Below are 23848 nucleotides of genomic sequence, written 5' to 3'. Positions count from 1 at the left end.
GCACCTCTGTGATTTTCTCTGACTTGTTTCTAAGTGCACTCAGTTCTGTTATGAGCATATTGTAATCTTGTGTCTTTATCTCATTCTGATTTGGAAGTGTTTGGGGAATGTTTGTGGACAATGCTTGGTTACAGTAATGGGTCATCAAGTCCTTTACTCAACCACTGAGCACCTCCATCAAGGTCTCTTCCTTCACACTGCTACTTTGCTATTCAGAGTTGTTCACAGCAGATCAAGTAAAGGAGCTGCAGGTTAATTCAATTTCTACACTCTGTGAGCCTGGAACTCCCTTAGGGTGACAGTGCACATTTTTCATGTGTTTGGTAACCTAGATCCCCGTCTCCAGGCACAGGTGCACATCACTGCCATGTTACACATCCACCTAACAGGCAGCACGTGGCAATATTACTAAATTAAGTTCTATTTTGCCATTTCAACTTCTCACTGAGTAAAAACAAGAATATTTTACCTTTTATGAGAGAACAACTAACATCCACTGTGTTAGTTTCTCCAAGAAGTGCAGTCAGCTGCCTGCTGCTAGACCTGCTGCCAGTATCAGCGTTCTACAGCGCTCAGTGCACAGCAGTGCTCTCTGAAGCACAAAGTGCAAACGCCTTCTGAAAGATGCACATGCAAGAGAGCAGCCAAACTTATTTCAGCTCCTGTTGGCAGCAGCAGGAATCCAACAAAATGAACTGCAGGAATGTCTGCAGTAGAAGAAAGACTTTATAATTCTGCTCTTGTATGGTAAACAGTAAGTTAGCTAGCGGGCTGCAGTAAGAGTTGCTCTTAAGGTCAGATGTGCTGTAAATCAGAGGCAGCCAGCTGAAGATTCTTGCACAAAGGGCTGCAGTTCTATTCTCAGCTCTAGGTGTAAGGATGCAAAATGCAGGCACAAAGAAAACTGCAAAGCATAAAGAGCATCTTAAAATAGCTGCTGAAATGAGTGAAATTAGCTGAGACCTTTACCGTCACATAACGTTGATCTCAGTAAGGTAATGAAGGTGGGGACAGGACTTTGTTAGTTATTTTAATTAGTTCTGACATACAAGTGTCCAAAAGTCAAACTATTTCTGTAATGGGCCCTTTAATTTTTATGTTATACTCATTGAAGAAGTGGTCCAATTTGTTGTTTTCTTATAGATCAAATATCTAGATTTAGGAACAAGTGACACCGTGTCCACGAGCCATCAATCCACCCATTAAAACGTATCTGCACAAAAATAGGTCTCTTCATCCAAAATGCTAACGCTGGAAGGAAGGGGAAGCAATTTAGGAGTGAAAAGAAGTGCTGAGTTAGTACAACTAAGATAAGGTTACCCTTATCTTCTGTGAGTTAGTGCAGGAAACAATGAAATCTACAGCTTGGGCTTCAGTGATCTCGAGGAATGATGCCAAGTTTTAACTTCTTAAACGTTTAGTTAGCCAAAACATACAGCATATCCTCCAAACATCCAACAGATAAGGAATGCATAAGAGAAACTGCACAAACTACTCCAAGATATTTATAAACAAATTATTTATCATCACTTGATAGTAGCTTTGATCATCTATATTTCTGAACAAGCGAATACTCTCCCGTCTCTTCTGTTTAAAAAGTATTCCAGTTCCAGAAAATAGAAAGTTTTAACATTAAGGCATACATACAGCTATGTTGTTTGCTTTCATTTAATAAGGATCAATTTACTCATACTCAAATACATGGAATGTTGGCACAAAACTAAAGCTCTTGTGGAACAGCTACTGATCATACACAAATATTCTGTGAGGTCCTCTTGACTTGCATTTTCTCTGATAGACACACCACAAAATGGCTTTATTAATACAAACTGAATGCTGGATCAAATCTCTAAATAATAAGTAGCAGATAAAGTAAATGGTTTGCTTTATTTGTAAATTATGTACAGAATACATTTTTTTTTAATTATGATGGAGCAGGAGGAAGAAAGCAGCCATTACTTCCAAACCACGCTGCTTCCTTCACCTGCTGGAGATGACATCTTTCTCTGAACCAGATGTACAAAAACAGTTTGGATTTCCTAAGTTGCTGGCACACAGTCTGGAGAAACAGAGAACACTGCAGCCAAATTCAGCACTACCAGCTTGTATATTTTCAGCAAAATACTTCTGCTAAAACTACTTTTCTTTAGGAAAGTTTTCACAATCTTTTGAAAAGGAAATCAAGAAACGTATCAAGAAAGCTGTGGGCTAAGAAGGGCTTTATCTAACTAGCTATCAAATGAGTAGAACGAGGAATAATCTGAGATTTGGTCATTCAACTTTTACCTGTTTTACAAAAGGAAGTCTGAGAAGCAGAACTAATTGACCAGTTATGCAAGTACCAGACAGCTGTGGTTTTCAGTGTTTGAGGACGATCTGGGCAATCTATTAATCAATAGAAAACTTGTCAGGTTGATAAAACTTCTGTAAATGTATATTAATGATTAACATAGTACCAAGTAATCAAGTTAATGGTTAAAAAATGAAGGAACTAGATATAAAACTGTTTGGTAACATGTATATTTCAGCAAACAAGGATGCTACTGTACGGTCTATGTTTTGGTGATCAGCCAACAAAGAAAATCCAACCCTTTGCACATACTTAGTCCCACAAGCACAGCGAGTTATGACTTCTGTGCAGGCCTGCTTTCGGTGTCATCTTCCTCTTCCTCTTCACAATCCCCTTCATCTGTTTGCTGTTCAAGTTCCTCTTTTGTGATCATTTCAAAGTCGTTTCCATTCCCACTACTGTGCTGGGACCTGTCGTCTTCACGCCTGTCGCTGTCTGTGTCTGAATGCCGCTCTCCTCCTGAGCCTTCCGTTCCCGAGTTCCTCGTTGCTTCTGTTTTCCCATCTTCTTCTTCCTTCTTCTCACTGTCTGATTTCTCCTCACTGTCATATTTTTGCTGCTTTTTGGATTCTGATTTTTCCTCTTTCTTTAAGTCTGCTTTTGGTCCTTTGTATTCGTGTGTGTACAGGGGCCTGAAGGAGTCAATGAATCCCACATCTGCCGTAAGGTTTGGCAGGAACCAGAAGTGATGCCTTCCCCCGGTGATGAGCCAGATGATAAGGAAGAGGATGCAGCGAGCTGTTAAAACAGTTTGAAGATTTGTTATTGGAGCATTCAAGACATACAATGATGTCTGGTAAGTCATGCTAACATGCACACAAAGCCACAGCAGCAACAAGCTTTGGGAAAAGTCTCTCATTTCTGTTACCAAGCCCTTTCCCCTGCCCCCAGTGATCATATATCATCTATGATTTAGCTCTTAATGCTTTCAAACCCTGGTTATATCATTCCTACTCCAGAATCTCTTTTTATGCTCTGGCTTTGATTTTGCATGGGCTTCTTGGTTTCTTTTTTTTTTGCTTGGTTTTAAACTGAGGAAGTAAAATCTGTGCTATACAGGAAACACAAATAAGCGACACGAACTGGAGATCTCTTTCCTTCTGTGGCACAACTCTGACACCCAGTGGCCACCTGGGAAATACAGACACAGAATCAGTCTAGCTGTTGCTAACAACAAATTAATCAGATGTAACGGAGAGATTTGCACATGTTAGTGCACTGTATGTTTCTGCTCTTGTAGATTTCACCTACGGAGGAAACGAAGGCTACTGACACTTACCAACAGCAAGAAGAAGAATACTGGCTACAAAACAGCCTGCACCTACACTGAGGTAATAGACACCAACACGCATTTCTGCTGGCCAAAGTGGAAACAGAGTTGCAGCTATAACAGCAATCACTGAATAGAAAGATAAAAAGCATGAGAAACATAATTAGTTCTTCCTGACACAGGTATGAAAGTTCCAGGCTTACCACTTATTCAAGGCACTGGCTTAGCAACACATGAGTTAGATAATACTGTTTTACACCTTGACTGAAACCTTTTCTAGTCCCACTGCTGCTTTCATGATGGGCAGGCAGACACCTAGGATAATACCACATGCAGCAAGTACCTGAGCACCAGAGAGAACATTTCTGAAAAGGCAAAGAGCAAAAAGGTGAGCTGGGAGCTGCCTGTAACCTGCCCAGCAGGAAGAAGGCAGAGTGAGCTGGGTGCAGTCCTTGGGCACCACCAACTGATCAGAGGGCTGAATGCAGCCCCAGGAGGTGGCACTTCTGGTTCTCTGCTGTGAAAAGCTAACAGGTACTAACAGGTACAGGTCGGGGTGCTGGACTAGCAGCACCATCAGCTGAGACCTCACTAATGGCTTTAATATATTCACATTTGTAGATAATCCACAACAGTTGCCTATGGGGAGACTTGCAGTTTAAAGTAACTGAAATGAACAGCTTGCAACCTTGTGCAAATTCAGACATTTTCTAATGCAAACTTCAGCTGTGTCATCTTCTGTATCTTTTACTTTATTTGCTGTTTCCCTGCATCCCAAGATCAAACTTCACATAATGTGACTGCTGTCAAGTCAAGCTACAACAGAATGAAAAAAGTTTTGTCTAGGAAGAAGATAAATTTCTGCAAGGCGAGACACTCCTGTTTGGTACATGCCTGCATTTACGGTGCGCTCGCTAACGTCTGCTCTTACTTACCAAGTACAAGTCCCATGGCAAATGTTTTAAAGTGAACAGGGTCATAGATCCACACATACACCTACAACAGAAATCATGTTTAACACTTGGCAAAAAAAAAAAGCTCTCTGATACAGGATTTCTTTTTCCCCTCACTCAAATTCTTAGTGCCACCCTCCTGCTTTGCACTGAACCAACCACGCTTCAGTCAGTACCAAAGGAGGACAAGGGGTACTGTGCCATAAGAAGCACTGCACTTTGGATAGCACTTGAAACAGGTTTGTGTCAGTGAGAAAGCTGCCAAAACAGACAGCCATGGGGCTGCATGCCTGCATGCCTACACTGATTGCCTCGGCATGCACTGATCACAATCTGAGCCTGAGGGCAGGAGCCAAAGGTACTGTGCAGTGCAGTGGCTGGAAGGGAAGGGTTCCTGCTGGGAGGGAGTGCAGCTCTGGGCTGGTTAAGAAAAACATGAGAAGTTTCAAAATGCAGCTGTTGAAGAATTACTTCATGAAATAAGTTATTACCCAGATTAATTTGCAGGTGACGTGAACATTCCAACAGTAAACTGGAGGAAATGCAAGATTCAGAGTATTACTGAATCAAGGTGACTTCTCTTGTATTGTTGTTTGTTTTTCCATTATGCATCAGTACTGCTCAGCATGAAGCACAGAAAAAGTTTTGTAAAAATAAAAACACTTCTCAAGTCTGCCAAATAAAAAATATAAATTGCTTTGAAGAGCTTCCTTTAAGAGGAAGAAAACAGAAAACCACCACCAACAAAAACAATCAAACAAGACAATGTCTGGACATCAAGCTGAAGTGCTCAACTCAGCTCAAGTCCCATCTGCTGCCCTCAACTACATCTGCACCCTGTGCCACAGCATGCTCATACAGCTGCAACACTCAATACCAAATGTTTGCATGAGGATTCTGGCTCCATCTGGACCAGCGTTGTTCAGCCTTAGGAAAGATGCTTCCTGGTAGTGTTTTCAATTGGTTTTATTTTTATTCTCCAACTAAACTGTTTTCACAGTCACAATTCAAAGAAGAAACCAAGTACCAGTAAGCAGGAGCCCTCAGAGGAGGACTTGATGCAAACTACCAAAGGTCACCTAAGAAAAGGCAGTAAGACTTCAGAGCGATGCGCCCACAAGTATTTAATATTGTTTCACTTCATGGCCAGAAACATAAACCACTGGGAATTGTGGTTTCTATCAGACATCTAATCTCCTTGCAGATATCTAAAATTTGATCTTGCAAGATCAGCCATCACATTATTATTTCTTCCTTCAACAAGACAAGAGAGAGACTGTGGAATTCCACTAAGTTATCTGACATTAAATATAGGAAGTACCCACAGATCTTACCTCATTTCCATCCAAGAAAACTTGGTCTTCGTGTGGCTCAAGCTTAAATTTCCTCTTAGTTTCCTTTTTTTTCGGTGTGCCTGGGGTCTCATCCTGAGGACAAACACAAACTATACATAAAAAGCACACACAGGGTCTTAACTTCTAGTATTTGAACATATTGAATCTGATAGCTTTTCACAAACTTAAATATATATAAATATATATCAAATGCTCATAACTATGATCATAATGATCATAACTAAAGATGTTTTATTTCCTTCCGTGCTCCTGGGTAGCTAAAGATAAAGGAATACTGTAAGGACAGAGACATTTTATTTTACACAGTATCAAAGGACAAGACCATAACCCCAGAACTGCATTATGTGTTCAAATGCACATCAAAGCTCCACTGACAGAACAGTCTGTGTACAGACCACCAACTCTCTTGCAATTATTTGGTAGCTTGGTGCCACATTTACCACATGGGCATCTTTCAGAATCAGTTTCTGCCATTTTATTCTCTACCTTCCTCAGTTCTTCATGTCTTGTGCTTCTCTCTTCCCTACCTCCTGTCTCCTTTCTCTTTGCTAGAAATAAACTTTCTAATTTTTGCCCTCTGCTAAGTTAGTATTCACTGGCTTACATCAGCTACTAAAGTATCAGTTTGATAATTAGTGATTAAAAATTAACATTTAATAATGTAATACTTCAGATAACAGGGAACTGGAGGAGTTCATAACTTCCAGCATCAGCATTTTAAGGTATCTTATACTGGCTTCTTTGTTTAGGCTGTCTGCAAGTTGGTTTTGTTTATAATTCCCTTAGTGGCCTCTTCTGAGATCCAGACCTTTGTGCAGGCAGACTGCGCCTTTCATTGTGTGCCAGTACCTCACTTCAGACTGTTGGAGGTGGACTAACTTCTGAGGCTATCCTACCAACTCCTGCTGGATCCACTGAACACAGAACACACAACAAAACACACCCCTCTTCACCGAGTGTCAACTGCAAAGAAAGGAGAGGAGAGGTCTGTGAAGTGTAAGCACTGTGCAGATTACAGATGGATCTCCCTCACAGCAACATGGCCACTACAGAACTATTCACAAGCACCAAGTATCACATCCCAAACTTTCTTACCACCAAACATGGCAAAAATGCTCCTTTGTTTTACGTGTGCAGCTGCACTGCTTTGAGATGTAAGGTCACATACACACTTGTCAATCTATGCTACAGCACATGTGCACAAAGCATCAATGCCCACCCAAGCTGAACAGAAACAGTTTTTTATTAACTCAGCCCAAGTTACAAGATGATGAGGTACACAGAGGCACAAATGAAGTGTCTGCTTTGATCTGAATCAGAACTACAACTCCAAAATGTAAAAAGGTGTATTTTTAGAGACTAAGATTGGCAAAGAAAAAAAAGGAAGCATCTCATACTTCGGAACAACCAACTGAACTTTTAAGCCCATGTAATCTTCACAACGTCACTCACTGTATTCTCTGTTGACAGCTTTGTCTCTTTTCTCAAAGACCTCACTTACCTTCTTACACTCCTCTTTTTCACCATCCTTTTTCTTTTCTTTCTCCTTCTTAGTTTTTTCATCTTTGCTGCTTTCCTTCTTGCTTTTCTTCTCTTCTTCTTTCCCACTCTCAGCCTTTCCTTTTTCCTTTTCTTTCTTTGTATCCTTGTCAGGTTTCATTTTCATCACTTTCAATGCTCGATGAAAGAACTGTTTTTTCAGGAGTCTTAAAGTGAAAAAGGTTAAATGACATATTTAAGGGTGGCTGGAATAATCATGCTCACATGCAACTATGTTATTAGATACCAGTCTGGATTACCTATCAAAAATAATCTTGTAAAGCAAAACTGAATGACACTGATCACCACTGTGAATTACCACGTCTCATCCCTTGCTTGGCTCTGTTTTTCACCTGTTCAAAACTTAATAAAACCCATACTCTTCTGTGGCTGCATTTTGAAAAGACATAGAAGAATACGTGAGATGTAGGGACGAAGGAAGGAGAAAGCCATCAGGCCAATTTAATTAGCTTTCCCATTAATCCAATGTTGATTTGCAAGTGCAGGTCAGTGTCTTTCATTGCAAAAATAAGGAAGTGGACATACAGGTCTTGGTAAGAGATGCACGTTGAGTAAAAGTACCATTGGAACTGAGGCACCTGTGCAAGCATTCCAGTCACGTCAGCTACAGACATACCTTACAGCATGAGCATACTCAGCTGGCTGGGCCAAAGGAGGTGGCACTTGGCAGTCTTGAAGCTGTCACCAACAAGTAACGTCCACAAAAGGACCGTACCCCAGTTCCATGCAGCAATGCTGCTCTTCAGACTGAGGGCAAACAGTGACGTATGAAATCCAAGGGCCAATTCACCTCAGAAAGCCTGGCCCCATACATCAGACTGGTTTGGTTTGTACTTGATTTCTTTCATCTCTTGCTGCAGATCAAGTCCTTATGCTGGACTGCTTGTTAAATTAGGTAAACTGACTGCTCAGAGCAGTGGCAACTCCCCCAGCTTTATCATTGAGCATGATGCTGTGTGTACAGAACATCCCTTTGGCCAGTTTGGGTCAGCTGTGCTGGCTGTGTCACCTCCCAGCTCCTCGCTGGTAGGGCAGCACGAGGATCTGACAAGTCCTTGGTTCTGTGCAGCACTGCTCTGCAACAACTAAAACATCAGCGTGCTATCAGCACAATTCCCATCTTAAATCCAAAACACAGCACCATACCAGCTACCATCATCTCTATCCCAGACAAAACCAGGACACGGATATGCTTAAAAAGAAAAACAATCCGACCACAGAAAAAAGAAACCTTTCTTCAGACAACTGTTTATGTCGTTTCTAGCAGCAGAAAAACCACTTTCTTGGGAGCAGCTATTTTCTTCACAGCTGTATGCTTAGGTTGGCTCAGGTACTGAGCAGCCCACAGGTATGGCCTTCAGGGCAGCTCTTTCCCAACCTCTCAGCTCTCTTTAGATCTGCTGAATGCAGCATTATTGCTGCAGTTTATCCGTGCCAAATCCCTGCATGGGAAAACTTCCTGAACTAAGATCAATATGTTAAGTGCGCTGGGAGACCTCATGCACTAGAGGAGTATAATGAATTCAGGCTGTAAAGTGCTTTAAATATGGAACTGTTCAATGCAGTTGACACAGGATGAGGGAGCAGAATCTGATCCTTGTTTTCTGTTGGACAGGACGCAATTGCAACAATTGCAACAGCTGCACCAAGAGAGTTAAGGCACTTGCTTTTAGTATGAATAAGTGCCTAAACAACCTTATCCTGAAGGGACCACAGGGCTCACATTCAAAACCCTGTGAGCAGTTTTGATAGCCAAAGGTGGTCTTATCATTATCAGTGATTTAAGAGTCTGCAAGAGAAGATGAGTTGCAGCCATGGTACGGTGCCCAGCGGATCATCAGTGCACCAAGTGATGCTGGTGGCAAAAAGCAGAGTCAAATTCATTTTATTTGCACACTATGTAGGCATTCATTGCACTGCTGGGCCTGAAGGACTTAGCCAACTACTGTCTCACCTGAGGCTTCGGTAATCAAAGAACAAATGTACAGGCACTTACCTCAGTCCAAAGATTCCTGAAAGGAAGACTTATTTTTCTGCTTGCATTAATATAATGTTTGTATTTCACTACATCTTCTTGACAAAGTAGCACAGGGATTAAAGTTCACTGAAGCAGCTCTGCCTCAGCCCTAGAATTGAGGGCAGAATCTCACCTTGCTGAACGGCTATGTGAAAGGGGTCCCAAGAACAGACTAAGTATTAGCCATAAACTTAATTTCTAAGTGGCTTTTGCAAAGCTCTTCAAGAGTAAGATGCAGCCCCAAAAAAGGGCAGAAGTCAGAATATGCTGCTCGTCTAAACAAAGCACTCTGAGCACTGAGTGATGGACATACCACAGGAGAGGCTTAACAAGAACCTCAAAGTTCTGCTTTTGCTGTCATGGCAGACAGAGGGAGGAGATGTGAGAATCCTGATCCTACCTACTTAAAACTTTACAATTTAGGAACTTGCTGCACCAAACAGCTTAATGAAAGCGTGAGAGAGTTCTGGGAACAAAGATAATGAAGCTACGTTGTGTCTATTTCTCATCTCACACCCTCAAATGTAGTAATAAAAATGCAATCTTTATTTTTACTTAGTAACACAAACGTCCTACAGTGTGTGAGTTCTCTTCAGCCTAAGCAAAAGTGGTTCTGAGTAACTCAGACATCTTGACAGCTATACTCATTATTAAAGTTGATGAATTAGGTCATACCTGTTGCAGTAATCAACTACAGACTCTCGAGTTGTAAATAAAGCTTCCTCTCCTTTTTTGGCCCGTGCCCACTTGGAATCCAGGAGGCAATCCACAGCTTTCGAGGCTGGAGGAAAAAGTGGGGAAAAAATCCCCAAACATTAAACGTTTGTGTTATCATCATCTACATTCCTTGAACCACACCACGCCAGTCAGTCTATCCTGGTGATGTTTGGCACCCTCTGCATCTTTAAGACAAACAAGTGGGTACTGTTCTGAAGCACTTGACAACTACCTGCTTCTAAACCACAGAGGATAAAGTTAACTGTGTTTATTTCAGATCTGATTAATTTTACAGCTATCGAATGTCTAGGTAAGTTTTCCATACTGTAAGACTGACTAGATAAAGCACTAATACTGAAAACAAAATCCCTCCTCCCCAGTGCAATGTTAGCAGAAGCAGTACCATTCTCTGGTTAGAAGTAACCTACCAATAAAGTAATCCACTCGGTGGCCCATCATGTTGGTGGATTTTGTAGGGCAGTTGAACCGTAAGTATTTAGCAACAGCCTTCTCCTCTTTGAATGGCTCACCCACCTCCTGCAACAGGAAAGGTGCAAAATTAAGGTTCAAACATGCAGAAAGCACTCATCTGGGGCTCAGAAGTCAGAAATGGCAGCATCTTCATTATCTTATGGCAACGATCCAGAGGTGATGACTGTGAACTCGTTCAGCAGCTGGAGAAAGGGCACATTAAAGGAGGGACTGAGAGACACGTACTGGGCACCTGGCAAATGGGAACTGCTTTCAAGGCTGGATGAAAACAGCGGTGAAGCTGAGAGCAAAGGAAACCAACAGAGAGGAATTAGTATGTATGAAATGACAGCAAGGCAGGCGTATGGACAGAACACAGAGCAGCTCAATTTTCACGTGGAGGGGGGAAAACCATGTTGAAAAGAAGTAGAAACATTTCTGCAGAAGTTTTCAGTGCCACTGCATGACTACAGAACGACAGACTTCAGAGCAGCATCGAGGAGATTCTGTGGTTGCAGGAGCAGCCCTATGCAGCATGGCTGGAAGCTCATGGAACTTCCAAACATGCACTTAAAGAAGCCCTGTGAAATGGAAATGCAAAGTCAAGCAGATGCTGCTACACCAAAATAAAAACTTCAGACAGTGAGAGCTGTTAATTTTCAACAGTTTGCACAGCTGACTTTCAAAGTCAACTGGTTAATTAATGACCCTCTAGCAGAGATCCCTGCCTTTCCTATCTTACTGCAAGAACATAACACAGGTTTAACAAACCTCCAAACCACCAAAAGCACTTCTGTGGTTTGTTACATCTGAGACTACTATTTCAAACTCAGTAAAAACTGTGTAAAACCCAACCAGGTGATCCTAACAGCCTCCATCCAGGTGCACTCTGTCCTTTCTCTGTGATTTTACAAGTCTGTATGAAACACCAGACAGCTCATGGGAGGTTTAGGTTGGATATCAGGAGGAAGTTTTTCAGCCAGAGGGTGGTGAGGCACTGGAACAGGTTGCCCAAGGAGGCTGTGGATGCCCCATCCCTGCAGGCATTCAAGGCCAGGCTGGATGTGGCTCTGGGCAGCCTGGGCTGCTGGTTGGTGACCTGCACACAGCAGGGGTTGGAAGTGATGGGCATTGTGCTCCTTTGCAACCCAGGCCATTCTCTGATCATTCACCACCTGGCAGTGCACATACGTACAGAACTGAGGTACAGTGGTTTGATGTCCCTGTGTATGGTACAGTTGTACCAGTCATTGTAACTCACCAATTACCTCACCAATGTCAGCCCCAGACCAGATCTGATTGAAAAGCAACCAAATAAATTCCCGGGCACTTAAAGAAAATGACTGGGTGTGTGCCATGCTCAGTGCCCAGGGCACTCCAAGGTGCCATGGATACCAAAGACTGAATGCAGCATCTGCATTCCAGAATAATGCTTTTCTAATACTTCCTACAGCAACGATTCACAAGGCAAACGTTATTCTTCCTAACCGTTTGTAAAACAGCCAGAGAAGCTGAAGACATTCACACCACTTAACTCCTCTGCTAGCACTGCACTCTTTTTTCTTCTTTAAATATTTATGATTCTGCTCAGCCATGAGATGTGCTGTGCAGGCAGCGCTTGGCACCAGCAGTTTTTTATTGCTCCTTACTATCTCTTGCTTTGTCCCTTTCTGTGGGATAGTTCCATCATAATCCAAGCAAAGCCATTCTCCTGTGAGAGATGCTGCCCGAGCTGAACCAAGCTTGTTCTGAGAAAGCTTCCTCTGCAATCCCATCTCCACTTGTCACCTTAATTTCAGCCCTTTATTTGTATGCCTGTGGTTCCACCACAGTGTTATGGAGATGAAAGACAGCAAAGATGACTGCATTCCATCCTAAAGAACTCAGCAGACACGCTGGGGATGTCGGTATCCCAAGCACACGTTTTGAGCAATGCACTTCGACTGAGCTTTATGTTCACATGTGGCAACAGCCAGCCACCACCAGGCCATTTAACCTTCCCATGCACTTAGGAAAGGATTACGTGGATTAAGCAGGGGGCAGTCAGAAATAAATTATAAGGCTTTAAAATAGATGAGATGGTCTTTAAAAGCGTATGAAAACTTTCTGGTATTTCAAGTTTGCTTTTATTGGAAAGACAGAAAGACTCGAGAAACATTTCAAGCAATGTATTTACAGAATGCTGTGAAAGGTCCTCTCAGTTAATATTCTACCACCAAGCTTTCCAGTAAGTGAAAAATAGGACACTGCAATGTTTCCAAATACTTCTGCAGGAGGTTTTATTTTAGACCCTTGCATCCAGTTTTATGCACTGAAAAATGCATGGGAAGTTGAGATCCCTGATAATTTACACAATCTGGAAGAATGCCATTAAAAATAAAACCAAAGCAATTTCTTATCCAGCCAGACAGAAGAATTTCAGCTACAGGAGGGCGGGAGGAGCAGAGCTCAGCCTGCCCACTTACTACCAACTGCACTGCAACACTGAGGCATTTCTAGGAGTAACCCTCAAGCATTCCCATCAAAATTGTGTCCTATAGGAATCCTTAAAGCAGGTCGGAGATTTTCAAAGTGAACGGGAAGCACTGATCAAATTCACTTTTCCCCATTATCTCCCAAATCAAAGCATAGCACAGTGCCTTCTGAACAGCCTTCAATACACAGCTGTAGCTCCCAACTTAATTAAACCTCTAATTGGGACTGAAACAAAAGAGGCCTGTGTACACTAAAAATCAGAACATCTGAACTGAGCTATGAAAACCACTGTAGGCAAGAGCTTCTTTCTTCCTTTCATCTCTATCCGAGTATGACTTATTCAGGTTCTCCTGGCACCGTTCAGTGAAGGCCAAAAGACACAACTGTGGTTTGAAATTTCACTCATTTTTTTTCTGCTCTGCATCACAGGCACAACCCAAGACCAGAGGATTTCTTTCTGCAATAGAAACAAGGTTTCTGGAAAACCAGAACAGAGTAAATGATGATTATCACTAACAGGACAAGTTACTTCATGCGCAGACAAAAATCACAAGGATTTATGCTTCTTTGTTTTAAAGGGGCTGTGAAATTTCTTTGATTTCAATGAAGCAAGTGTTTAATTACTTTCCTTTGCTCCTAAACCTGTGAACTTCGGTTTTCAGAACCTTGTTTTTTATGTAAGATTCCTGCAGTCTACATTCATTTGGTGCACGGCCAGCACCACGTATGAAATGCACGCAGACTAGAAAGCATTGAGTCTTAACTCATCAGGAAGTGCAGAGATCCAAATCTGCACAGACATTTTCCAGACTTTTCTTAACACCCAACTTACACTGCAGTAGCTGCAGTGAGTTCCCACTGGCTGGAACGCTTGGGTGAACTCCACTGAGGAGCTATCACCATTTTAACCATCTTAGGAAAGCGAATCCAACCCCAAGGAGAAAAGGTTCCCCTGCATCACCTCTGCGAGTAAGAAAGAGATGTGGGGGACGGCCATCACACCAGGGCAGCTCCCTGAACAGATCACTTCTAACTCACGGATGGCAATGCCAGCACTTCTCCACTGCTCAGGGACAAGCTGTGGTCCCTGCTCTGCTGGGCTGAGGACTCAGACGTCAGCATCTCAGAAGGTGCTGGGTGCATCAGACTCTTGGGACTCTACCAGAATTTATGATAAAAGAAACAACAGAGCCATTGCAATGCAATCTGTGTTACTGGAACTGGCGCGCTGTCACCTCAGAAGATCCCTTACATTCGTACACAAAACCCAAACCCACAGGAAGCAGCAATGCAGCTGTTGCACATCTTCCTTCCAGCAGAGCCAAACCAAGCGGGCAGGACTGTTCATCCTGATATCTATCTGTCCATCAGCAGGAGGATCTCAAAGCATGAATCCAGACATCAATTTGCAGTTGGGACATTTGCCAAATCACGGCCTTAAGCACGGTTTCCTCTATTTATAAAAGCGGTATTTGTACACATTAACATTTCTAGAGCAGTGCACAAACACAGCTCCACACGGGCAGAATGAACCCATGCGCAATGGAACCTGGCCAATGTAATTAAAACTTAATGCCTACTTAACAATCAAATTGCAAACCTGCCAAAGTGCCACATGTTACCAACCTGCCAAAGAAACTGACTGAAGATGCTGTGTTTAAGCAAGGATTGTGGGACCGACTGCTTTGCCCAAGAGATGAAATATCTTTCCTTGGGTTACGGGAGTAAAAGGCGTTCAGAGACACCCCGCTTCTTTCGAGGGGTATTTGTCTGAACACACTCATTTCTCCACCGCATGTCTGTGTTGATTACAGATAAATTACTGTCAGGACACTGGAAACTTTACCTGTAAGATGTCTTCATTCAGCCTTCTGAAGTTCAGATCTCTGTGACTTCTGTAACTTTTACCTTGTTGCCACAGGGAGAGCCTAAGCTGTGCAATACAGATTAGGCAACCTATTTTGTTTTACAGAATGCATTTTCATAACAAATCCTTCCTGTTACGACTTCCGATGGGAAACACATAGAGCAGGCTTGAAAGAATTCTGAACGATTTTACTGAGACTTTTCTGCACCTCACTGACCTATCATCATCTCTATTGTGATAGAGGATATGAAGTTATTCAGAAGCCCATTTCTGGGCACACAGCAGTTGTAACTGAACTCTACACCATCAACCCTTCCAACAGCTATAAAGGTAGTTTTCTGTTGAAATCTCACTCTTTTCAGGGCCTACAGCTCCATTAATGACAATGGGGCACTCATAAGCCAGACCTGCATAGAGTACAGCAAGCAGTCTCATTATTAGGGGGCAGGGATCACTGGAAGATAAGCACTCACTTCTCAAGCACTTGGTAACAAATGCCTCATTCTCCCTTTTGAAAGAAAAACCTCACAGAGCTATCCTGAAACACCTTAATTACACGGACTGTGGCAAGAAAGCTTAAAAAGGTTAGAAAGAAAACTAAGCCAGAAAAATACATATTGCTTTATTCACTCTGCCCAATTAAGAACACCCTGTGGGCATTCAATGGCCTTCTTTGTTCATTGTTTGGCCTCCCCACTGTTGTTGACACACACTGGGAAACTACCAAGAAGCAACAGACATTTACTGTTATAATTATATCACATCTCCAGGCCACAATCCAAAACCACGTTAACCTAGGCACGGATGCAATTACTAACAAATCTATTGCTCATAGGCTGGCAGTAAGCTTGTGCTAAGCCCAGGGCCCGGGATGTCACACGTGGCATTTGATCACATTCGGCTATTTTGATGGATGTTGATGGATGCTGTGTGTGGTAACAGGCGGTCTGCGACAGCTCTGAAATGACAGCTCTGATGACTAACACCCGCGATAGGTGAGGTTCAGCAAGATTACAAGATCCTGATTAATTACCCCTTCCTTTTCCCTCACAGAAACCTGAATTAAAGCACAAAAAGGAAGCACTGCTGCAGTGACACATCTGTGCCTCCATGGGAAGAGGGAAGCGGACGGGAAGGACGGGAGGAGAGCACGAGGGCAGCGGGCACGGCGACGAGGTACGGAGTTTGCGTCTGTTGGACGGCGCTACGATTCCTATCACAAACATTATCTCTGCTTACGGCACAGCCATAAACCCTATACAAACACCGCCGAGCGTGGGGTTAACAACGGAGGGCACTGACGGTTGTTATAGGAACCGATGCCGTCGGCGCAGCATCACCTGCACAGCACGCTCCAGGAGCAGCAGCTCCGTCCCGCCCTGCGGGGCAGCCCAGAGCACCGCGGCGTCGCCTCCGCATCTTAGCACGGCCCGAAGCCAAGCCCCCCCTCAGCGTTCCGCAACAACAACTTTCCTTTCCCCACCGCATCGCTTCCCGCCCTGCTACCGGCCGCGCCGATCGCGGGGCCGCCCTCGGAACGCGCCCGGCTCCCGCGGGGCTCCAGCCGGCAGCGCCGAGCGGAACCGCCTGCGGGCACGGCCCGGCCGCGCGGCCCGAACCGAGGCGGGGAGGCCGCGGGACGGGGGAAGCCCCGAGCCGGCCCGGCGGCACCCGGCAGCCCCGACGGGAGAAGGGAGCGACGGGCCAGCGCGCGGGGGGACAAAGCGCCGGGAAAGAGGGAGGAGAGGGTGGGGGGAGGCTCGGCTACCTGGATCCGCTTCCTGTGCCGCCGCCGCTCCGCCATGTTGTCCCCGTCTGCTCCGCGGTGACGTGGGCCGGGCGGCGGCGGAGGCCTCGCGAGAGGCGGCGGGAGGAGGGGAGGCCGCGCCCTTCGGCGCCGCGCGGCGGCGGGAGCGGGGCGGTGATGGGGGCTGCTCTGGGGGCGGTGATGGGGGCGGTGATGGGGCTGCGCTCCGCCACGCGGCTCTCGCCGCCCGTCCGTCGCCGCCGCGCTTCCCTCCCTCGGGGCCGTTCCTTCGCACCGCGGAGCGACGTGCAGCCGATGGCAGCCACGTGCCGCTCCCGCCTCGTTGCCGCCCTTGGAACTGCTTGGCGCGAGGTGCGGTCCCGTGCACGAAGCGGCCCGTAGGAGAGAAAAAGGCTTTGTGTCGGGGCGGCCCCGCGTGCTTTCGCCGTGAGGTCACTGCAGTTAGTGAAGCGTGTGGCGATTTGTCCTGGCTCCGTGTTCCCGATCCGTGCCGTGGCACTTTGGGATGGAAAAGTACGGGCCTTGTGGCGGTGGAAGCTGTGAGATGAAAACGAGGTAATTAAAAACCCGACATCGCTTCCAGAATTTGCCCTGAATCACCGTGCCAGTGCTGTTTTTGGTACTCCATCTCCCGGGTGCTTTCCCGGTGCTGTTGCTGGGCAGAACGGTTACACAAGTTACAAATTAAGCTGTCTGACTGCAGGGAGAACTATAAAAAGTACCTCTGGAGAGCGAAAATGACAAATACACGGATTTGAAGGCTTTTATGATGACAATAAAACAACCTCCTGTAACCTGTAGGCAGAATACATTTAGTCAAAGATGCATTTATAAAAGGCGATCATCTTAACAGCAGTTTGATGTGCTTCACATGCAGTGATGCACAGACACATCTCAGGCTGAGGCTTTCTTACAGGGAGACTTCCAGCCATCCGTAGCTGGTGGTTCACTAACCATAACAGCCTGCCATTGGTGCTGAACAGTGGCTTGGCAGCCAAAGCACCCAAGTGTTAATGACAGGACACCAGCACAGAAAGGTGCTATCTTCCAAAAAAGCACTTTGGGCTTCTGCTTCATCTCCATTTTATTTTCTTCACAGAGCTTTTGATTCATCTGAAGCTTGAGAAACAGTAACTTGCAGGAGCAGTTCTGAGGACAGTTGGGCATTGAGCTGCATGTTGGAGCAGCACAGTGAGCAAAGTGACCACCTCAAGCAGATTTTGGAAAGCACCAGGAAGGGAGGGTGATACAGGTGAAGTATCCTCCAGTGTGAGGTGCTGAGTGGAGCAGTCACTGTCATTTTGAACACAGAGCCTGTCAAGACTGAATTTTATGTGGAACAAGCTGGTTTGTAGTCACAAGTACAGCCAGAGGACGAAGGAGAAGCAAGTGGCAAAGAGTGAAGAAAACCAGGCAGTGGAAGGGAAGGTTCAGCTGCTTGCGTTTAAGGTTAGTGTACCTGTTAACTGTGGGGCAGGCTAGAAAAGAAGCATTTCAGAGCCATGCAAGATGTTCACAGTCTCTTAAGTGACAGCTGCCATTTCTGTTGGAGTAGGGTTTCAGAATCATGACCACTTGAGTTGCTGTTGTGAAGGATATTGCGTGCAAGTGGAGTGGTTTCCTTCAACTGAAGCAAAACCCACAGCATTTCATTAGCTTCTTTTCTCTCTTCTTTACTCTGTGTGATCTAATGTGGCAGTAGGGATGCTGGAAACATTTTTAAAAAGAAAGAGAGAGAAAGGATATATTCACAAAACAAAAACACATGAGCTATTAACTAAAACTCATCTCTAGCTGTCTGTGTAAGAACCCTGGAGGCAAAAGGAGTTTTCCGTGGTCTTTTTTTTGTTCTTATATGCTGCTTTTGGGTATCCTTTATTGGCTTCTTAGGCAGGACACTGAGTCAGGTGTGTTCTACTCTCTCTTTTCTTATACCCTTATTTTCACTTGTTCTTGGCAGTTCATTGGCATGTGCACTATTGGTAGTCCCATTGTCTTGGGCCAGTGTTGGTCATCCTGGATCTGTAAGATGATATAGCCTTACCTCTATGACATAGTTAATATGCACCAGAAGTGCAAATCTACATGTTGGCAACTGAGTTACTGGCAGGCATGTCACAAATTGCCCTTTGAGTCACACTGCCATTTGCAATACAGAGATTGAGGTAACACAAAGTCTGACAAAATGTCTGTTCTGCTGAACGAACCATTTGCTTTTATGAAGTTGGGCCCATTATTAATCCTTCTGGCTTTGAGGGAAGAGACAGGAAAACACGAGTCAGAGTTACTTCAACTGTTATGTTGACAGGCAGGAAGGCAGATGGGGAAGAGCAAGACAGAAGGGAGGAGCTTCTGTAGAGGGAGTCAAGAAAGATGCAAAAATTCCCTCACAGCATGTCTGGGGCCTTTTCATTGACATCTACATGCGATAGCATGCTGGAGGTCATTCTGGAGTGACCTCCTGTCTTATCCAGCCAGCTTCAGCATTGGTTATGGATTCAAAATGTAAAGGATATGTGCCTTGTAATGTACAGCAACGCGTGCTTTCAAGGCAGGTTTAGCTAGCATCCACCCACAAACACGAGCCATTACTCAGAGGCACAGTACAGTGTAGACGTACCCTGAATCACCTCCATCACAGAAGCTTGTAAAGAAGCTTGCAGAAGCTTGAGTTAGCCATTTAGCTTTTAATTTAGCAGAGCAACAAATATTCATTAGAAATATTGCCAGAGTTTTCTTTCACTAAGATTCTTCTTAAACACTTCCACTCTTGCCAGTTGCTCTTCACTTCTGTATAACTCAGAATTATTTGACAGACATAACTTACCAAAAACCATGAAGTAAACATGAATTTCCTCTTATTCTAGTCCTTATGTAATTAGTTTCATCAATTTCAAATGCCAGCTTTTTTTTTTTGTTTCTTGCAAGAATGTACTTTTATCTCTGACTGGTGATCCCTATGAGGTCAGTTCTGCTGGAGAACCAGCTGAGGTTGTCGGGGAAAAAAAGGCTTGCTTCTACTCTGTATTTTTTGGCAGTGGCAGAAGAGGAGGAGAAGAATGGTAATAGCAAAGGACATAGCATTAGGAAAAGCTAAATGTTGTTTTATAAAACCACAAGTTTCCTATTATGACTACCAGTATTTGAGTTTAAAATCCTTGTTCTATAAAAATGTGATTCTGGTGTTTACATCTCTCAAATTAACAGACTCAGCCAGGAGCGGGTGGTTGCTTTGCAGGCTGTCTTTCAATAACAGCCTGTTGGAAGCCCATGAATCACAGGCTGAGCAGCACTCATCTCTAGCAGAGCTGTTTTAACCCTGTAACTGAAGGTTAATTAGAAGATGAAACGCAGGTCGGCTTGATGTTTTCCTTTTTCCCCTTGGTTGTGAAGGGTTCTTCTGTTTGCTGTTGTGGTTGGTTGGTTTTTATTTCAGTAGTTCACTCATGCAGACATCACATGTGGGTTTTTAAATATTGTGTAAGAAAAACATCTATTCATGTCTTCATTGTGTTACAGGGAAAAATATTGTTCTCTGTATAACACTGGGCTAAGAAGAATCTAGGTATAAGTTCTTCTTTTCTATGATCTAGATAAGATTTTGTACCCTTATCAACAGTGAGATTGTTGGCTCAAGAGCACCATGCAGAGAGTAGCAGAACTAATACCTGCTTGGGTAAGTACAGGCATAGGTAAACTTGGCAGTGGGCAAAGGAAAGGAATGCATAAAGGCCAGGTAACAGAGGCCTTGTGGCCTCAGATGAGAAAGAAGAGGTGAGCTTTTCCTTTGCCATAACAGATGTTTGTGTTATATTTAAATTACTGTAGCAATATGGCCATATATTACAGCATGAAGGGCTTAGTCAAAACAGGGCATCACAGGAAGGAGAACTGTGGTGAACACCCAGCCTCACTGAGCTGTTATTTCCCTGTGAATAATGAATGGCTTAGATGAAAATATCAGGTCAGATAGGCTGATTCATAGAGAATTATGCTTGTTCCTCAGACCAGAGGTTTTGGAAGGGGTTGAAGTGAGCACCTTCTATGATGAAGTTAGAGCTGATGCCATTTGCTATGGCAAGTAGTACAGCAAATTTTAAAGCATGGAAGAAACTGATTCAGCAAAAAAAGTGCTGAGTTTTGTATATTGTATTAGGAGTAGAATGAACAGCTTACGTACAAAGGAGGCCTTATGGAAGGTTATCACAACAGTTTTCTATTGCAGCTATGTGATCTGAAAGCTGCACAGGGCTTTGAGTTTTATTCATGTGGCCTGTAAAATGCACTGTATATCTATGGCAGTCCAGAGCCTTTCTTAGTTGGCTTGTGCATCTGGGTTGTGCTAGAAAGCTCAATTATGTCCTTTCATGTTCCTCACGCAACAAAGGATGGCACTCTTAAAAGTGAAGATTTCTATCCACATATGTTCACATCTGTCCACTTCAATTAGAAATTTATTTTCTGATCCAGCTTACTGCTACTGCGCAGTAGATGTTGAGTCCAAAAATTCTCTCGATGGCATGTGTATTATAAGGCATCATATGCTATCTATTATAAGGCATCGTATGCATTCCTCTGATTTAAATAGCATTGCAGAAAAAAACAAGTGCAGCGGTGGTGTAGCCACTAGGAAGTTACTGACTTCCACAGTTGTTCCAGCTCTGTTACATATTTGCAGTAGCTAACTGCACCCTTTTGCAGCTGGAATAAGCATTAAAACCATGAAGCTCACATGGCTGCTGAGAATCAGCAAAGCCTCGAGTGTTTCCTTGTAAGCATAGTTCATGAAAACACCTCAAAATCTGAAAGCAAGGCAGTTTGTACTGATTCTGTATCTGTAGTGTTTTGACTTTTTTTTTTTCATTCTTTCAGAAGTGTTTGTCAGAGGGGAAAGTTGAACTGTTAGTCATATTCCCTACATTAGAAATAGAACAGATTGTGTCCATTTGGGTAAATCCATTTCTTTCAGTTTCACTCTGCCACTGAGTGCAGCCTGGGCCTCGCTGCACTGTGGCTGCTCTGACTATGACCCCTGTTTGGATTTCTGGGAAGGAGAGCCTGGGATCCTATACAAAGGATCCTATACTTCTTTAATTGCAGCACTGTCAGGCTTGTCATGCTTTGATCCAGCTTTCTCTGCTTTTCTAACTGTTCGTGTCTGAGCCACTGACAAAAAACCAGCACTCACATTCTTCAGAACCAGATTTCAGTCTTTCTTCCCTAGCACGTAGGATTTGAAGCTCCTCTGCTGTTACTCCAGGAAAACCAGCCCTGTTTGCTCACATCCCTGCTCTGGACACCCAGCTGTGTGCTGTGCTGCCATTCCCTTGGGGGCTGCCTCTGCAAAGTGCTCATGGCTGGGCAGCGACATCGTGTGGCCCTGTGGGCCCCCAGCTGCATTTGCTCCTGCAGCAAAGAGGGCTTGAGACACCATCTGAAAACCAGCAGTGCACTGTGTTTAATTAGATAAGTGGCATTGTTGATGTGTTGGTCAGTTTTACAAAAGAAAAGAGTTAGACCTTGTTGCAGACACCCAACAGTATTGATGCTTCTGATGCTTTTTTTTTTTTTTTCTTAACAACATGTTGACTATATAAAAATATTTTCTAGTATTTTCTTTTTCACTGATGGCTCATGAACAATCTGCTGCAGAAAGAGGAAAATCACAGGAGTTGAACCTTTTATGAGAGGAAACTTTTTCTTCTAGAGTCAGTAATCTGAGACATTACATGTTGAAACACCATGTGAAAACATTACAACCAGACTGTGACTTCTTTACAGTGATAATTGTGCTTTATCCAAAATCTGCAAAAGTAAACATTTTTTTATTGATCAAATTGTTATAAAACTCTTCTACCCACCTTACTAAAGTTTAAAATCTTGGAAAAACAGAAAAAATATTGAAGAGAACAGATGTTAACACTGAAATTCACTGAGACAAAGCAAACAGCAAACTAATGGCCATTCCAAGATTATTTCTGCTGTTGTAGTTGTTTTTCAGACAGTCTTGGAATTATATCTAGGCTTTCCAGTTTGGGATTTTAATTTTCTGGATATTATTAAGTATCCAATAAACAGTACCTTGTATGAAAGATGCTCATAGATGATGCATAAGACATAAACCAGACTCTTATGGTAATGGAAAGACTCTCATTAATTTCACCAGATCACAGGCATAAAGGTCAGCACCTCACTTAGGAGATTCCCTTAGGGCCTGTGTGCATCTTCGGGGTATTTTGTTGTACAGCAATTCACACTTCTCCTTTGGGCCTAACTGGAATTCATCAATGAAACCTGAAAACATAAACCTACTTACAGTATCTGAAGATTTAAGCACAGAGCCCAGCACTGCTGTAACTGGTGGTGGTGGCAGAGTTTTCAGCAAAGGAGAGTCATGCTGAATTCTTAGAGCAAGACTTTGCTGTTTCAGGAAAGGAATATGAGAGGTATCTGCCTCTCCTCTCAAGGCTACGGAGTTCAGACAGCGCAGTAAGATGAACACTGTAAGTTACTGCTGCTAACTTCTAACCTCATATCATCTACTGCACAAATGTTTGATTTACAGTATCAAAAATAATAAAATGTTTCTTCTCAGGCTGAAGCTGAAGAAAGGTGCCCACAGTCTAGAATACAAGAGCGTTCCTCTTCGTGCATTTAGACACTGGCCATCTGCACAACAGTGCACCTCTTGGTCTTTATTCGTGTGGGCACAGAAACGAAACGAAAGAGAGGAAATCTAAAGTGGCAATATACAGCAGATCACTGATCAGTCAGCACTCAGTTTACAAGACCTAGTTTTCTCAAAACCATTTGTGTGCCCTTCAGAGTCAAGTTTTCTTCAAAGAGGAGGGTGGAGGACAGTTCCAGTACCTCAGTGAAAGAACAGCCTGTGCCAAAACCCTTAATGAGGGAATAAAGATAATTCACACAGGGTTCATTATGGAATGCTGGCGATTTTTCTCTAGCTAAAAACTCCACTTTGTGGTTTACTGTGAGATATTTAACCAGCAGTAGCAGGAGTGAGCAGAAAGCACATTTCATCTTG

General features: G+C 43.6%; 2 protein-coding genes across 3 annotated transcripts in view; one reads left to right on the top strand and one right to left on the bottom strand.

Annotated features, from left to right (window-relative positions):
• Positions 1 to 1502: 1502 nt before the first annotated feature.
• Positions 1503 to 16936, bottom strand: SEC62 (SEC62 homolog, preprotein translocation factor). The gene is made up of 8 exons (XM_048954872.1): positions 16804 to 16936; positions 10651 to 10759; positions 10181 to 10286; positions 7430 to 7634; positions 5908 to 6000; positions 4556 to 4616; positions 3630 to 3749; positions 1503 to 3088 (listed from the first exon to the last, which is right to left on the bottom strand). The coding sequence occupies exons 1-8, from the start codon at positions 16837 to 16839 to the stop codon at positions 2625 to 2627; spliced, it is 1194 nt and encodes a 397-aa protein (XP_048810829.1). The 5' UTR covers positions 16840 to 16936; the 3' UTR covers positions 1503 to 2624.
• Positions 10766 to 23848, top strand: part of LRRC31 (leucine rich repeat containing 31) — a 43414-nt gene continuing 30331 nt past the window's right edge. Inside the window, exons 1-2 of one of the 2 annotated variants that reach the window (XM_048954858.1) lie at positions 10766 to 16211; positions 17903 to 18252. The gene's annotated coding sequence lies outside the window, so the exon portion shown is untranslated. Of the gene's footprint in view, positions 16212 to 16942; positions 17359 to 17902; positions 18253 to 23848 lie in introns of those variants that run through there. The other variant, XM_048954855.1, reaches the window with a different exon arrangement.

Source organism: Lagopus muta, chromosome 9, assembly GCF_023343835.1.
Source record: "Lagopus muta isolate bLagMut1 chromosome 9, bLagMut1 primary, whole genome shotgun sequence".
Lineage (NCBI taxonomy): Eukaryota > Metazoa > Chordata > Aves > Galliformes > Phasianidae > Lagopus > Lagopus muta.
Note: the sequence above shows the minus strand (reverse complement) of the source record. Positions and strands in the feature narration are given on the sequence as shown.